Source organism: Dermacentor variabilis, chromosome 7 (genome assembly GCF_050947875.1).
Source record: "Dermacentor variabilis isolate Ectoservices chromosome 7, ASM5094787v1, whole genome shotgun sequence".
In the NCBI taxonomy this organism is placed as follows: domain Eukaryota; kingdom Metazoa; phylum Arthropoda; class Arachnida; order Ixodida; family Ixodidae; genus Dermacentor; species Dermacentor variabilis.
The window spans coordinates 119,700,235-119,718,527 of NC_134574.1; the positions used below are offsets into that span (position 1 = coordinate 119,700,235).

General features: G+C 48.0%; 1 protein-coding gene across 1 annotated transcript in view; it reads left to right on the forward strand.

Annotated features, from left to right (window-relative positions):
- Nucleotides 1-455: 455 nt before the first annotated feature.
- Nucleotides 456-18,293, forward strand: part of LOC142587838 (uncharacterized) — a 42,584-nt gene continuing 24,746 nt past the window's right edge. The window contains exon 1 of the mRNA XM_075699130.1: nucleotides 456-481. Coding sequence (XP_075555245.1) covers nucleotides 471-481 — 11 coding nt within the window. The 5' untranslated portion in view covers nucleotides 456-470. The remainder of the gene's footprint in view (nucleotides 482-18,293) is intronic.

Consider the following 18,293-nt stretch of genomic DNA (forward strand, 5'->3'; position numbering starts at 1 on the left):
GCCATACTTCGAGATAAACCGCTTCTGCATCACAAAGTTCTGCGAGTGCGATTCATTCACGCGAAGTGTTAAACAGCAGCGAAGGGCAGAATGACTTTCCCACTTTGGCGGGAATGGGCTGTTGAAACAACATTGAGCGGTCTCCGTCAACACTGTTGCCTTGCGGGCAGCTGAAGACGTGGTCGCACGGAAAGACGGAAACGCTAGAAACATTTGGCACGTGAAAATAAACTTTCGACATGCACGAATGAATCATCGTTGAAGAGATCGCGCGTCACAACCTTGTGCGTCAGATCTGCGTCTGATTGAATGAGTCACTTTGTCTTATTGTGGTGCGCTTTTTACGGCACGCCTGCGTCTTGACCGTGGAGCCATGTTGATTGTCGAGCAGTTAAAGGTGACCACCCGCACTGCGCGAGTCTTCTCATTTCTTGGCAGTGTGTTTCTTGAGCTCTGCCCACTTTGCCTCCATGTCCCGCAGGTGAGTCCTTACTTCTTTTGAGCTTCTCTGGAAGTATCTACGGGCCGGATTTTTTGTTTATAAAGTGGTGCTTTCTGTATTGACAAGCGTGAGTAAAAAAAGAAAAGTTAAAAAAAGGGGGAGACAAAAGACGTGGGAAGTACATAGTGTGCTACGCGGAATGATTTTAATCGATAGCTATTTCATTGTGGCGTTTTCGATACTGCAATGAAGCTCGAATGAAATGTTTATGTATAAAGAAATGGAAGCTGAAGTGGTAGCTTGAGTGATATTTTTTAATGTTCTTTTTGCGGAATTTACCTCATTTCTTGTTTTTCTGTCGCTTAACATCGTATTTTGCGAGCCGACTTTGATGTATTTAGGTCAACTGACTTCACGCTTGCGCGTCTTCGTGGGATATTTTCTTTTTATCATCACCGTCATCGTCATTGCAGCTGCGTTTTTTTTTTTTCGTTCATAGTAGTATAGGAACAGAACTGTCTTCAGGTGACTGCGTTGAGGTCGCGGCTTCCATCGTCGAGCCTATATGCCTGATGGCGCTAGTTTAGTCAGTCTTTCTTCCACCGCGGGGCTCTATGAGTTGTGTCCGCTACATGGCTCCTCCCCCCCCTCTGCGATGAAGGCTCTACCGTTGAGCGGTTGAAGTTGTGGAGATGGCACTGCTAGAGTCTGGATGAGCTGGCTTCTAGCGGTCGATCGTAATTGCCTCTTCGGGTCCGCTGACAAGAAGTGTGAAAAACTTGGCGTCACGCGTGAGGACCTTGAAGGGACCGTCGTAAGGAGCTTGTAAATGAGCCCGAGTAGCGTCGTGGCGGATAAATGCGTGACTGCTATGAAGTAAAGATGGGCTCATGTAAGCATTTCTGCGGTCTTTACGAAGCGGCGGTGGTATAACAGCGGCCATTGTAATGCGGTCGGAATGAGATTGTAGGTCAGCAGATGACGGTTCCGAGGCGAAGAACTTACCAAGTACGTGAAGTATCGTGCCGAAAGCGAGCTCTGCTGAGGACCACTGTGCATCTGCTTTCAGAGCTGTGCGAAGACCTAGTAGAACCAAAGGCAGGCGCTTTGTCCATGGAACTATATGGAATCATGGGCACGAAGCGCTGCTTTCAGTTGGCGGTGGAAGCGTTGTACCACGTCATTGAAACTTGGTTAATAAGCTGTCGTTCGTATGTGCGTTACCACGGTCAACAGTGGATATCACAGGATGGAAAGAACCCGTAATCTGGTCTGGCATCGTCGCTAAGGCTCCGACAGATGTCGTAATAGGTGAGGCACACAAAATCATACGTACCCGGTTCGGTAGACGCTGTAAGAAGAGCTCCCGAAGGATTTTCGAGTCTGTTGAGGATGGATTGGTTCCAAGAGTTGTGTCATGCGGCGAAACAGCTCAGTCTGCTTTCTTTGACCAAGTTCCTCCAATGAGAGGAGCTGTTGAATCCGTCGCGACTCATAGTCGGTGGTGCGCCGTAGTAACTTCCGCGATCACCGGGCGGAGGCGCTAGCAAAATGTCGCGGGCCAAAGCTGCAGTAGTCGGGCTTAGCGCGTTCACGTTCGTACAAGGTCGTACTTGGCCGCCAGAGATGTGACTCGGTGACGGCGAAACTGCGCCTCGATGTGGACGAAGCAGAGTACACAGTGCGAAGACCAGAAATCGGGAAGTTTCAGTGCGGCGACGGAAGACGTTCCGTTTTCTTCGAGATGTCGCTGTTCAGCGTCCGGTTCCATGGTGTCGAGAATTAAGAAACTTGGTAGACGTATACAGTTGCGATGTGGTACCACGTCCGGGTTAAGAACTTGTAGGAACAGAAGGCCCACAAAGAATTGCCATTTATTTATCAGGTTACTGCGTTGATGCCGCGGCTGCCATGATGACGATGAAGATGCTGAAGCCTCAATTAATGGCACAAACCCGCTACGGGGGATAGGCCACGAATCATGTGGTAATATGACCGAAAAAGAAAATAAATTAGTTAATAAATGAATAACGTCGAACCTATATGCCTGATGGCGTTCGTCCAGTCTTCCACAGCGGGGCTCTATGAGCACTGTCCACTACAGTAGCATTGTGCTTGCATTTTTAATTGTTCAATAATTCTATGAGAAAAGTAGGCTGCGCCACTTGTAAGCGCTTATTATCTGGAAATTATAAATTAAAAAAAAATAAGTGTGCGCACATTCTAGTGATGTGCGTGTGTGTCAGCCTAGGTATAAATACACCGGTGTTGTTTCATCGCGGCAAGCCGTGGCTAAGGATCGAACCAGCGACATTGTGTTCAGCGACAGAATGCTGCAGCCTGCGAGCTACTGTGACCGCAACCCCGCGTTAAAGAAAGCGAAAGGCAATAGTTCTGTCCAGCCAGCAGACTTGCTTAAAGAAACCAGGCGCGCCCATCCAAAACTATTGACGTCTGGAAGCCCGGAAAAAGAAGAGCGAGCAGACGACGTCAGGCGCAGCGTTCGTTTATGGGTTCGAGCAGCTTCGAGCAGATATCTTCCGCGCAGCGTCTAGTCATACGACTCCCAACTAAAACTGTTACACCAGTCACGCGCTCTTTTCAATGTGGCCTCCCGCGTTCAGCCTCTGCTTACTCTTTCTTTCTGTTTATTTCCTCTTTTGTTCTTTTCTTTGTGTAACAATAACACGCCCCGTTTTCCCCGCTCCGCTTTTACGACCCTTTCAGCTGTAAACAAAAAAAAACCCTGGACCATGCACACGAATAAACACGCCTGCTTTCTGTGTTTCAAAGCCGGCCGAGGAAGCAGAGATTTGTCTGCTAAAAAAGAGTCGACTAGCTGCTTGAGATCGCAATTGCTGACAGCGTCTCTTTCTTTCCTTCTTTTTTTTTTCTCTTTGTTCTTTTTCGGCGACTGCAGTACCTCCTCGAAGCTGTTGGTTCTCTTTTCCCGGAGCGTCTGCTCTCGTAAGCGGTCGAGGTGAGCGTTGACGTCAATTGTAGACTGGTGACGTCTTGGGGCCAGTCAATATTGTCCCCACTTATCGCACGTCGCATTGTTCTTCTATCACCGGACGAGTGCACGTACTGCCCCCGTAGACTCTCAGTGCTCATACGTGGCGGTCACCTTCGATATGTCACGTGCGCCTATCCGCAAGCTGATTATTTCGAAGAGTCCGCAGCCGACGTTTCGTACTCGGACGCAGGTGGTCCCGTCCTGCCGCCTCCTCTTACATTGTATATTTCTTTCTTTGAGTGTGCTCTTCGCGGGCGAAATAGCATTGTCGTCGTAACGTGAGAGCCCTCTCTACGCTGTAAAAGCAGCGTTTCTTGGGCAGTGCGGCAGTGCTTACGTCATACGCATCGCCGAAAAGGCTCAAGATACGGAGACAGCTTCTGAACCCGTGCAGTGGCTCACCTCACGGTACGGATACGTGGTTACTGACTTCTTTATTGCCCGCTGAATTTGAACGGGCCGTGATGCGTGTTCGTGGTGTACGCGTATACGAAAAGGTGCGCCTTTATTTCTTTCTAATAATTATTAAGGCGGCTTCGGGAGAGATAGGTGGCTGTGGGTAACGCCGGCTGCTCCACTTGTCCGACAAGACGATGGAGACCAAAAGGATGGTCGTATAACAGAATCGGCGATTAGGAGAAAAAGAGAAAAATTATAATAATAACATGGTCACCTAATTTGTAAAATTCAAGTTAACAGAATATTATTCTTTTTGGAGAGTTGCGAGTGATCCCTTTTGAGTACCTCATTACAGGCAGAACACTGGCGAGCTAGCGACGTAAACACGAACAAGAAAATGACGTAAAGGAAAATCTGTGAGTTTCCTAGCAGACGAAAGATTTTAACGAGAGCTAGGAGATTCCTCCAAAGACTGTGCTATTACGCGTGCAGCGAGTCGTTGCAATTTATTTCTGCTCACCATGGAACCAGCGTCTTTCAAAGCGACAGCGGCCGCCGCTGTCTTCATAGAAAGTGCACCCAACGTTAGCACGCGTTTCGCTGCGCGAAAGTTAAGGAAATTTTCATTCGTTCAGTGGGAATTTCTTTTGAGTCGCGTCTTGTGACGGCGTGCGACGGAAGAAGCAAGTGCAAAATTTAAGTGTGTAGCTTCGATCCATGACGAGGACGGTAAATTCGGCGCGGGTAGTGACGCATAACGCGACGGTTTTTCTTGTGTAAAGTTCAATTTGCTCGAGCAGCTGCCACGGTGATTAGCGTTTGGCCCTTACTTATGTAACCGTAAAACGGTAACCTGTACTTACAGTGTGTATGCACAGCTTGTATGTGCTGTACCCCTTACGCATGTCGCAGTTGCATGAACCTCTACACCATTATCGTGAAGCGACGTGATGATAGGTTTCCGTGGAAACCTTTCGTGATTCCTGCGAGTGCGACATTAGAGGCGCACCTGCAACCGTTCCTTTCTCGTTTGATTCTGTTTTCTTGTATTCAGTATAACACGTCATAAACACATTTTTGGCTTCTCTATTCGCTGGCTTCGTTTCCCGCCGATTTTCACAAATCCGAAGCGCATGCCTTCAAGAACATGTTCCGCGCAAGGTGTGATTTCGCAATCTGTCAGTGAACGACCTCATCGCACTCGCAGATCAAGCGAGCGTAACAGGACGCTTATTCATTACGCCGCCCGGTCAAACATAGAAACGAAGAGAAAATTCCTAAAAAGAAAGAAGCTATGTGAAGGAACATGTCTATGCGTTATAGCCGGCGGCTACAAAGCGGCGGTCTTGCCGCAACAAGCGCCCCTTTCGTCCTCTGAGATGCCCCTCCGCGCGTTCTCGGACGCCCTTTCGAGTCACGTGACAACCCCGGGCGAATAGCAGCGCTACCGATTGCTGGAAAGCGAGGATGCAACTTCGCTGCCAACGCGACGGCATAGAGCGCTTCTCCGACACCAGAAAAAAGCTAACGCAACGCCGCCGTGCTCTCTTTCTTCTTCTTCACCTCCCCCGAAACGGATAGCTTTCGCGCGTAACTCCCCATTTGGCAGCCTGCCAACATCGTTATTGGCTATTGCGGTACAAAAGAGCCGTTCTTCTATATTTAGTTGCCGTTTCCCGAAAGACTCTTGCCGTTTCCTTGTTACTTTACCCTTGGTTTACTTCACGGTCACGGCACATAAACTCAGCTCGAAGCTCCATACCCATTGTGTGGGGCGCCTGAGCGCTTGGTGTTCTTCCGACGCAGTGTGTCTTTCTTTATGCGTAACGCAAAGCGAATGACGCAACCGCACCCCCCCCCCCCCCCTCTCCTCCCAGTTTCTATTTCTCCAGGCGACCATCAGACCAACCGCCGAAAAGGCCGGCGGACACGTAACGCCCGTACATGGGGAGTGTGCGAATAAAATATCGTAATGATTCTTGCCGAACCCAGCGACCTTTGCCGAGTTAGGCACGCGTTCATTCTGTTCTTTGCTGAACTTGGGACGTTTATTTTGCGAGGCGTAGCGTAAAAAACAAAGAAAAGAAGAAACCTCCGGTTAGATTTTATGACTGCGCACTATATATATATATATATATATATATATATATATATATATATATATATATGTATGTGTGTGTGTGTGTGTGTGTGTGTGTGTGTGTGTGTGTGTGTGTGTGTGTGTGTGTGTGTGTGTGTGTGTGTTGAAACGTTGGGAACTTAGCGGTTCTCAACTAAATTAATGGAATGGCTACACAGAGGGCTTCATTCGAAAAACAGCCAGACAACAAAGAAGAAACAAACTACGGGACCTTCAACAGTTGACTTCGCCCCTACCACAGAAACGAGTGTCCATCCCATGCGTCAAAGGTACCAGCAAAGCTCTGAGCCGGATATTGAAGAAAGAAGGCCTCAAAGTTGCGCACAAACCGATAAACGCTTTCAATATCCTCCTCCCGAAACCAAGAGATCGTTCACCAAAAGAAAAAGCTCAAGGCGGGGTCTACAACATCAGTTGTGCCGACCGTCCGGCGTCGTACATCGGGGAAACCAAAAATCGAAACGAAAGAACCATACAACACGGGAATGACGTCACAACATTCAACCGAATACACAGCGCTGTCATTGAACATTCTAAAGACGCCGACCACAAGATTGCTTTGCAAGAAACCCGAATCCTTCAAACAGAGACGAACTCACGAAAAATACCACCACTGGAGTCATGGCACACTCAGAATACCGGGGTAACATAAACCTCGTGAAGGGCAACCTACCCTCGGTGTAAATCCATGGCCTTGGCAACACGACGAAAAAGATAGATTCCCGCACGCGGTCACCAACACCAAAATGTCTGCGTTCTCCCGTGCCCGATCGCCTACACCGCCTCCCGTCAACGGCACTCTGGTGGGTCAAACTCCCCCACCATCGTTGCAGCCATACACATGTGTAACCTCCTGCTATATATATATATATATATATATATATATATATATATATATATATATATATATATATATATATATATATATATATATATATATGACTATGTGGGACGATGAAATTGGAAAATTCGCAGGCGCCAGTTCGAATCGGTTGGCGCAGGACAGGGGTGATTGGAGATCGCAGGGAGAGGCCTTCGTCCTGCAGTGGACGTGGACATACCACAGGCTGATGATATATATATATATGTATATATTCGAGTCACGTGACAACCCTGGGCGAATAGCAGCGCTACCGATTGCTGGAAAGCGAGGATGCAACTTCGCTGCCAACGCGACGGCATAGAGCGCTATATATATATATATATATATATATATATATATATATATATATATATATATATATATATATATATATATATATATATAGCACAGGCTGATGATCTATCCCGGACAATATCCCAAAGAGTGCCTGATAGTTCCTCAAAGAGCACTGTTAGGCAAACTTCACTCCAGAGGGTTCAGGTGTTAAAGGTTGCAAGGGTCAGTTTCCACTGGGGGCCTGTCCGGGTCCAGAGATTCTTAGCACCCTCTTGTGCGTTACATAAAGAACATGGCGGAACTGGTCACTTCTTTTACCCGAGAGGCCACGAGACCCGTACGCACGGTTGTGCATCCATCTTGTGGTATACGTCGAAGGCCGAGACACCGAGTGTGAATGAGGTGCGCTGGCATACACGCATACCTAAACGTACACGGGAATGTTCGCTCACTCACGAGGACATTCGGAGACTCCGACACCGCATTTTCGGCGACACGGGCCCCTTAATGCTACTCGCGTTCAAATATAACGCGCACGGCGCGCTCGCTTCGACTACGAAAGGGCGTCATCGGAGCAAGCACGTTTTTGCAGCGCGCTTCGGAAGCTGCGGCAGATAAATTTACTGCGTTATGAAGTGTACAGTGTTGACATCTATTCCCGCACTGAGTTCCCCTTATATACGTTTGTGAGATAGGTATAAGCAAACTCGAATGTAGGTGCGGGCTTACGAAGCGGAAATCTCGTCCGCGTCAAAAAAGCACAAAAAACGAGCGAAAAAAAAAAAACACCACTTCGACAAGTATATCCGGTGGATATATATATATACATATATATATATATATATATATATATATATATATATATATATATATATATATATATATGCTTTCTTTTCTCGTTTGCGCAAATGCTTGCGGATTGTTACTTATTAGCATCACTCTTGAGGAGATAATACATGCACATTTTATTGCTTGCTTGCTTTAGGACTGATTCAACTTCTTGCACAAATTTTGTAATTTTGCTGCGAAATAAGTAAATAAATAAATAAAAGAATACAACATCCTTTGCGGCGCTCAATATTCCACTGCATTTTCACTTCCTTTTTGTCACTGCATTATAGGATGTAGATCAGCGCTTCATCATGCTTTTGTGGCAGAGCGAGCAGCATTATTTGAAGCCGTCGTGAACGTGCCTCTTAGAGCTCTCATGAATACTGCTTCTACTCACATCGCTAGCAGCCAAGCAAGTCAGCAAAAAACAAAGCGCCCGTGCACTGTAAGGCAACAACAACGACAACAAAAAAAGGAACTTAAGTGGAAGCAGTGTAAAGTGTTAAGTGTAAAGGTTCGCAGTGCTGGTCCTTCGTGAAGGAATCGCCATGCCGTTGTATGTGGTCCAACCGCTCAGTACTATGCAGTTCATTGGATCGGGAACGTCAGTGATGTTTTGTTGAAGAGTATTCCACAGTGGGATGGCACGAGGCAATGCTCAAAAGTTGACAGCCTGTGTTCGACCGGGAATGCGTCGATGACTGGCCAGACTGTGAATGCGACGGGAGACGCGTTGTGGCTGACTGAGTGGCAGCGTTAACTATTGATGAATGTTAACTATTTCACTTAATAGACAAACAACATTCGCTGGAAATAGAATTATCTCTTTTTTTAATGAAGTGTTTGCCAATTGGATTCAGCCGTGGGGCTAATCTCCCCCCCCCCCCCCCACTTCTTTCTTTTTGCGTACTCCGCGAGGGATTAATTGGGTTAATCCCATGAAAGGCCCGCTGCGCAGTGCACAAAGTGCTAAACCACGCGCTGTACTGAATTTCGACACTCTATCCAGCCTATGAATAATGGCTTGCGCAAGATGATCGCACAGTTGTACAGTGAAAGGGCAGGCGAAGTAATATGTAAAGCAACGCATAATTTGGTACTTTGTTTCGGAGACAAATGGCACCGCGATATATCTACGCGGTATGCCCAGAAATCCGGAACGCGCGACGCGTACTGCTGTTTAAAAAATTGAATGTCTAAAAACAAAACGTAGCCGACAACTAGAATTTCATTGATATTAAAAAAAAAAATGCCCATTTGACAACCTCTTCTCGAGAACATCTTGAGGAACGTCTTCAGAAAGTTTGAACACCTTCGTAATAACGCTGTGCGTTCATGAGCCGTCTGGCTATTAAAACTAATATAGCAGTTATTATGTGTCACAATTAACGACAATATGATTATAAGGTACGCCGGGGCGGGAGGCGGCGAATTAATTTTGACCACCTGGGGGTTCTTTGACGTGCACACGGAGCGTACGGTGCACGGGCGTTGTTGCGTTTTGCCCAATCGAAATGCGGATTCCGCGGCCGGGATTTCATTACCCACCCGCGTCTTCGGGCCTAGCAGCGCAACTCCATAGCCACTGCAGGCCTCCACGACGGGTATAGTGTCGTCATTGCAATGAGGCCGCATTGAAACAATCAAACCGTTCGGGAACTTTAGATTGTTATCACCGCAATGCTCAAGCTTTCCGAAGATGTTCCCCAATGGGTTTTATTTGAATGTCAGTCAACTCCTAATCGATGACTCTCTTTTTTTCCTTTCTCGAAAGTACTCGGTGCACCTGTTCAAGTACTTTTCCTAAAGTAACGCGCGTGCGCGCCGAGTAACGTGCGTGCGGACGCTGCCCTTTGCCTTATATCCAGTGCCAACAGCTACACGCTGTCAAAGTTTAAAGCTCGCAGCTTATACGTCACTAAGTATTGTGTAGCTGCAACTTCAGCGCCCGGTGTAGCTAAAGGTCACGACGCGTCGTGCCATAAAGGCAACGCACACTATGGAGATACGAGCGCCGTGCACTGAATATGTGTACAAAACCAGAGAAGTGTTACCGCTCGACTACTCAATACTCTGCAGCGCGGTATCGTAGAGCCTTGAAGACAGTCACTGCCCGCAAATCAGAGCTGCAGGCCGACAAAAAAAAAAAAAAAAAAAAGGACAATAAGAAAGTTGCAATGCGCGACATCTTGGATCCAATCTTACGCTCCAGCCTCTCCGCGACGCCCTTGCTCAATCCACGGCCGCTCGATGAACGGCGCCAACCCCACTATACGAGGAGTCGTGCGAAAACGACGACGCCTGTCTCAGGGCTGTTTGTTGGCCCGCTCGTTTTTTTTTTTTTCGTTTTTTCTCTCTAACCTTATGATCGACGGCGTCCACGTGACTGCCAATCGGGTCGTGACGTCATTTGGCCGGGCCGGCGCCACTATTGAAGCCGTATACCACATGCGCGATCTCTCCAGATGCGCTTCGCCTCTCTCCCTCTCTTCCCCTCTCTAAGTCTGAATGACGTGGGGAGCCCTCTCGCGGCAACGCTGCAGCCTCACGCGTCTCTATATAAGCGCACGTCTGCTTTCACGTATACGTGTGATTCAGTGCGTCAGGCCGTTCTTGCGAAATGTCGCCCGACAGCCCCGGCGACTATCGCCAGAGCCGGTGGCGCGAACTGTTGAAATACTACCGCGGTGCGCTCAGGCACAGACACACACGCGCGTGCGCGCGCACGCGCGCAAAGAGAGAGAGAGAGCGAGAGCAAACATACAAACTCGGCGAAAATGAGCGTCGTAACTCGGAGATTATTGTAGCAATAACAGCGGCTGCCACCGGGTTCTTTGACTCCGCCGCTCGCTGCTCCAGCCCCCCGAGGAGGAAGCGTGCGGAGTGGATCAGGCGAGCAGCTGGGGGGAACTTGTTCCCTGCGCACGCGAAGCACTTTCGCGCGGGCGAAATCCGATTTGGTCTTGGGGCGAGTAAAGCGGGGGGTTGGCAACCTAAGCTCGTTCGAACGGGGTCTACTGCGCCGAGAACGCGTGGTGGGGTGGCGATGCAACGGTCGACTAGGTCGCTGAAAGTTTTGGTCGAAGCGAAAATTTCTCCTTATCCCTTTTTTGTTCTTTCTTTCTTTCGAAAAGGGATGGAGCGAGCCAGTGGAATGACGAAACGATGATGTAAGGACTGCTGTAGGTCCGACATTAAAGAAGTATACAACCATGAAAATAACGAAAGTAATATAGCCAAGCGAAGTCAGAAATTATAAGCCGGCAACCTAGCTAGAGCCAGCGGTTGTGTATTATCGATCGATGACCTTCGGGCGTGCTACTTTCAGAGCAACGTTTATTGGAAAAGCCGACAGAAAGGGATGCTCAAAGGGGTATACGACCTAACTCCCACTGGCGACCGCTTTACCTATGCGCAATCCTCTAGAGTCCTAAGAGCATTTTGCACGATGACCGCATATCCGCCGCTGCAGTGACCTGTTTAGGGGAGAAATTCAAGGAAGAGGACTTTTTTTACCTCCCTTTTATCTCTTTATATTTAACCTTTCGAAGTAAAGCGTCTTTCACTTAGGTCAGCATACGTTGGGGAGTCACTAAAACCACACCTAGCGTTGTACATGCATTTAACGAAAACAAGTTGTACTATTATCGTTTATAACTTTGCAGCCGTACTACCCACGCGCCTTAGTTTGGTATCGTTGTGTAGAACAAAGAATCTGTTACTCTGTCATTAATGCGTCGCGTGCACAGATGGAGCCTTTTTAGAGCGCAGCTGCTAAGCCTCCGTTCCTGCGTTGTGCGTCGGCGTGCATTGACGTCGGTGTAACCCAGTGAACGAGCGCAGCGAAGGATGAAAGAGCGAACTTCGAGCGCAGCGAGGGTTGAAAATCGAAGAGAGCGCAAGGAGGAAAGCGGAGGAGGAGGCTACAGTGAAAGCGAGAGGGGGAAAGCGGTGAGGCGGCGACGATGGCCAAGAGATGGCGCCAGAGTAGCGCGCGTCGTCTGTCCACGATGACATGTGGCGAGCGCGTCCAACGCTACCGTATATGAAAACAAAGCGCTGCATGAGCGGAAGTCTGAGCGGCGGCTGCTGCGAATTGCGCCCGCGCGTCACGCGCGCGCTGCCCCTCGCGTTCTCCCGATTGGCGAGGCGGTTGCGCCGCACTTTGCTCCGTTTGCGACGTGCCGCAGGGGACAGATTGTCCGCGCCAGCCAATACGCCGCGAAATGAAAACATCCATAGAACTGCGCTCACATTTTGCATTGGGAACTATCGTAGTCGTCGGCGAATTTTTTGAAGCCACGCACGACGCAATCGGAGCTTAATTTAGCCTCGCGCTCGGCGTTCCGGGAGCTCAACAGCATGCGCTTGTCAATCCGAGTGGGAGTCTTGCTTGAGAGGTCTCACTCTGCCATAGTAGGCGTACTTCATCAAACTGAGACAAACCTATGCCCATCGGGAGTTGCAAGGCTTACAAGTGCGCGACTTGGTCGAGAAATTTGAATGTTTGCCAGGCTATGGCGCCGCCCGCGTTTTATGGGTTTACAGAGTGCCGAAATGGTGCGAAGGAACTCGGGCAGCGAGACAGAGGGAAGCCGGTCCGCACACACCACTTTTGACCACGGCGGGTCCACTATACGAATAGGGAGCAATCGAGCACGATTGCAACATTAGGCCATAGGGCCCCCACTAGCTATATCATAAGTAAATGACGTAAGTTTTGTAATAGGGGAATAAATGTAACTGGTCTATTTGGTTACGTAGTTTATGTAAGCTAAAGTGTACATATGCTCTCTCAGCTGCTGGTGCAAGACGTTTCATGTACCCCACTGCGGCGACGTCCCCGATTCAGCCTACCCAATTTCTTTATTTTTTCTTTTGTTTTCGGCAAGGAAGCGCACGTACACTTTTGAAAGAAGGCTTTACCAGTCTAAATAGATATATATATACTGTTTCCCATTAGCTCTCTTTTAACTTTGCCCGCGCATGATTTTAAACAACGCTGCGTGATGCGTCCACCTGTACTATTTGTAGCGTTCTGTGTTGTGACATTCCGTGCTTCGAAGATTTCTCGCATTGTCATGTTATACGACGTGTTTCTTTCACCTCTGTGACCCGAGACTTGTGATGCATAGTTTCGGGTTTCTTTTCTTTTCTTTTTTTTTTCAAGTTAGATGGTGCTGCCAGTACCGTCTCTTGGTGCCAACGTCTCGTTGTTTCATTGCGACATGGCAATTGCACCGAAACTCTATATAGACGCATTCTCGGCGTCGCAGCAGCCGTGTTGTTCCTAACGAAGTGCAAGAGCCAGGATAAGGAGCGGTCCTTGCGCCATTAGTGGCGCGGCACTTATTTTCGTATTTCGCGGGCTTTCTTTCAGTGAATTAAAAAAAAAAAACTTTTCTTTATAGCACGTATTTAGCAACGGTAAAGCTTGGTCGGCAATTGTCCGGACTGGTCTAAAATTTGCTCGTTGACACTTTCTTGCTGTGATTAGAATATTGGAGAAGTTGCTGAAGTAATAATAACTAATTACGTAATAGGCGAAATGCGAAAAAAGAAAGAAGAAAACAGTCGGACTTGGTTGGAGCGACGGCAGACAACATTACTTTGGTTCTGTCCAGCTATGCTTCGCAGTTTCATAATTTTCTTTTAATTTCCGCACGACTTACGTGGTACATGGTACATGGCACATGCCCCATATTATCTATGACGACATACGGGTTCTTATATGAGATACCCGTGTGTTGATATGGGTTATTAGATATGGTACGTGTACTTTCCTTTCCTTATTTTGGGTGGGGGGAGGGGGGGGCGACGACCAGAGGTCAGGTCTTCAACACGTAATCTGACGTAATCATTCTTCGGCGACTTCTGAAATTAGAAAACCTATCTGAGAAAAAATGTTCCAACATTTTTCATCAGAATACTGTCATACGAGCAAATATTCCGTATCAAGTATTTTTGCTGTACTAAAACGACAGATGTTTATTTTTTTTTCTATTCCACAATTTATTAGTTCGTTCTTGGTGACCCTCTCAACCAAGTGATTCTGGCGCAAGACTTGGGAAAACTGTTAAAACCAGCTATTACGTCGTGCGGAATGGCGTTGCTCACTTGAACGCGCTGGTTTTGTCTGAGTTTATTTAGTTCCTTGCGTGATTTTTCAAAGTGTGGAGTGCGCTTCACTTGAAATTTTGCGTGACCTAGCGCACGGCATTTGTTGGCGAAAGGTTTGAGTGCAGGTTTTTTTTTTTTTTTGTTATCGTGCAAGTTCACGCTGTGGCATCCGACGCGCTGTGTCTCGCCGTGACGATAAATGCTAAACGCTTCGCGAAGAAACCTTGTTATATGTTCGTGTACTCTCAGTAAAAATGGGTCTGAGTGCCCGACCGCAACGAAATTAGTAAGTAGAATGTTTTATAAGTGATAATGTGGGAGAATGTTGTCTTGTCTGGTAACTGTCGGATATGATAACATGTTTTGGCACGTAATTGCGTATGATTCTGTGAAAAGGTTTCGCATATGTTCCTACACGTTACGACTGTGTGCGGGGCATAGTACTTTTCATCCATTGAAACGTGTTTTGTTTGGTCAATTATATTGATTGCATTTTTCCTGATGAATGAAAGTGAAGTTGGCTTTGAAACCTCCGCGGCGCTGCCATTTATTTCCATCCTATTCGCCCACCTTCTTAAGGAACTATACTGGAGCAATCGCCGTTAATAACAGCCTAATTATGTTCACATTAACACGTACGCCACTCCTAAAGTTTAATGATACGCTGGCGTTTCAGCTGAGGTGAGTGACAAGCTCGCCTCAGCCTCAAAAGAAATATTACTGCTGGCGGAGCGATCGAAATGCCGGACGCTAAAGAAAATAAAACATGCGCGCCACGCAGCATACGATATTAACGTAACTGTTATTTCCGGTTGTGACCTCGCTTTTCATTTACTTATTTTTCTTGCTGTTAGTTGTCCCTCCCCTCCCCCAATACGTAGATGGCGACGGTTGCAGCGAGCCGCCATTTTTTTAACATGTGGGCTTCTATGGAAGCTTCGCTACCAGTTTACATATACCTTGTTACCAACGCCTGTGACGATCCCGCCTACACCTCTACTCCCGTTTTCTTTTCTTTTTTTTTTGCCGGTAGTCTCAACGTTTTCTTTTTTTTTTCTTATCTCGATCACTGACTAGTGAACACTCCGACCTGATTTCAATGCCGCCGCTCCCGGAAATTAGAATTTTCCTGCGGCTCTGACTGCTCGAACATCTCGACATTGCGCCACAGTGCGCTGAGCCGTCTCCGAATCTTTCCTGCAACACACGCGCACACACACACACACGCCAACCGGCCTGCTCCTCGCGTGCCATGCCCTCTTGCGGCCTTAATGGCCCGTAAACGAATAAACAGATCGAAGTGAGGTCGGCGACCCCTGGCCTTATGCTAATGATCTATTCATATGCCTCGAACTACGTGCGGCCGCGCTCCAAGCATGTGTGCACCCGACGAGCGAGAAAGATCCACGCATGAGTCATTCTCTTAATCAGCGATCCGCTCCCCCTGTTTCATGTTATTGTAATTTTAACTCGCGAAAAAATGCTCTCGTACGGCTTTGCGGTCCCTGGCACTGCGATAACTTACGACAGGTGTTCGATCCTGACACCCTCCTGATACGACTGTGCAAATCAACTGCCCGGGCTGTTTGACATGCCGCATATATATACGTGACATTATATATATATATATATATATATATATATATATATATATATATATATATATATATATGTGTGTGTGTGTGTGTGTGTGTGTGTGTGTGTGTGTGTGTGTGTGTGTGTGTGTGTGTGTGTGTGTGTGTGTGTGTGTGTGTGTGTGTGTCAGTCTTTGCAAGTTCGCTCCTCATAGGGGAGTTGCGGTTTTAATTGCGTAGTCGTGGTCTAAAGCTGCGCATACATGCGCGTTGATGTGCGCGTGGTACTAGTCGGGTGGATTTACAGTTTCTTAAAACGAAGCGTTAAAATTAAATTATGAGGCACGCCGTAGTGGAGGACTCCGGAAATGTCGACCACCTGGGGTTCTTTAACGTGCACCTAAATCTAAGTACACGGTTGTTATCGCACTTCGCCCCGATCGAAATGCGGCCGCCGTGTGCGGGATTCGATCCCGCGACCTCGTTCTCGGCAACCGAACACCATACCCCTGAGCAACCAGCGCGGGAAAACGAAGTCTTCTTCGCCAGCATAGATGGCTTGCATTTATTTCTGAATATCCAACGCATCTTCCGTCTTTGTCCTCGGTACGGCGTCGTGCGTGAACCTCACCGGACAGCACTGAACCGGCTAGACACTTAACAGTTTTGTAAGTGAAGATTCCTGGGCCACGACCGTGGTGCGTCGATGGTGCAAAAAGCAAGGAAAGCTTCATTGCAGCACGTCAAGTCGGCAGGTCTCCCTGGTGGTTTATGTACTTGGTGGGCACCTTCGAATGTGCGTGAAAGCCAATGCTCTCTCTCGCTCTCTCTTTCGTTTCATCCCTGTAACCCTTTCCCTCGGTGCAGGGTAGCAAGCCGGACGTGGGTCTGGTAGACCTCCCTGCCTTTCCTCTCTTCTGTTTTTCTCTCTCTAAATTTCTATAGCCTCCTGGTAGCTATAGAAAAAGAATTATTATTAGTATTAGAATTACCGACAGTTCAGCTACGAACGTTCTTACTGGGCCGAAAGGCGAAAGCTGCTTTTGATTGCCTGAAATAGCAGGCAATGGTATATAATCCTATAGTAACTTCTTACATTTATTCTGTATTTGTATTATGTATTTTTCCGCGGTAGATGACACTTGTTTAGGTTGCTACAAATGAGTACTTCCCCAGACTAAGTGACAATAGATTAGATATGAATGAACTAATGTTTTTTGTTTATGAGGCATTTCATCTTAGCAGGCAGAATATCTCTGTTAGCGCATAGGTTAACCCTGATAGAGTAACTCATTTTTGGCGCTACGTAGTAGACGTGAGCATCCCAAGTAATCGGTTCTTGCCAAAATGTGCCAGCAATCTCAAAACTGGTAACCATTTCTATCCTCGCGATGTTCAACACTATATCCATAATAACTGATAGCGTGTTTGATTGATAATTAATATCAATTTGTTCTGCTTCTTTTCCTTTTTCTTTCTTTTTCTGTGTGACGGGAAAGCCTTCATTCTTACGTTAAATGTCATTAAAGCTTCTCTTAAGCTAACATTACGTGTGTGTGTGTGCGCGTGTGCGCGTGCGTGCGTGCGTGTGCGCGCGCGCGCCACTTTAAAACAGCACAGCAATCGATACCGCGAGCACATCCTTCCTCTTCGAACGTCCAACGTGGCGCCACTGCTTGCAGAATGCAAGGATAAACACCAACGACAGGAACGATCAGCGACCTGCTCTTTGTTCTGTCATCACCAGCGGCGTTTTCCTCTTATCGCAGACACACCTCCGTGAGCGATAAGCGATCGTGCCAAGCTCGGCGATTCTGCATATGTAGGCCCACACAGCATCAGGCACCGTCACTACCCCACGTGCAAGGCGCGCGGTTCGCCTCTTCGGGTTGGGGGGTGCGTGCGGGTATCCACGTGTATCGACGGCCGTAGTTTCATGCTGCATCACGTGATGCGAAATTTGCGCGCCAACGCGATTGCCTTCTTTTTCGGCCAGCCAGCTGTGCGCAGTCGTCAGGGGGCCTATCGCCTTTTGTTTCGGGACTGATGTCTTTCTTTTTTTTTTTTTTTGCGCAGCGCTTAGATATTGCGGGCCATATATCTTGCCGCATAGGGTGTGTATGGTCGCTCCCTTTAGGTCGTTTTTGAAACTTGCTCGCGTGTTTTCTTCACCGTGACGTGCAGTGCCGGCGCCGCCGCGTCCACGAACAGCGTTCTCCGGGCACCCGCTGTGGGAGACATCGAAGCGTGAGTTAAAATTACGGGGTTTTACGTGCCAAAACCACTTTCTGATTATGAGGCACGCCGCAGTGGAGGACTCCGCAAATTTCGACCGCCTGGGTTTGTTTAACGTGCACCTAAATCTAAGTACACGGGTATTTTCGCCTCCTTAGAAATGCGGCCGCCCTGGCCGGGATTCGATCCCGCGACCTCGTGCTCAGCAGCCCAACACCATAGCCACTGAGCAACCACGACGGGTAAAAGCCTGAGTTGGAACTGGACGACGCTGCGAATGCGTGCCACGCTCTTCGTTATCGGGCACTGCAGCGGGCTCCGGCGTGCCCGTTCTAAGGCGACTCTGTGCTAAGCCTAACCGTCCCTTGTTGACGTGT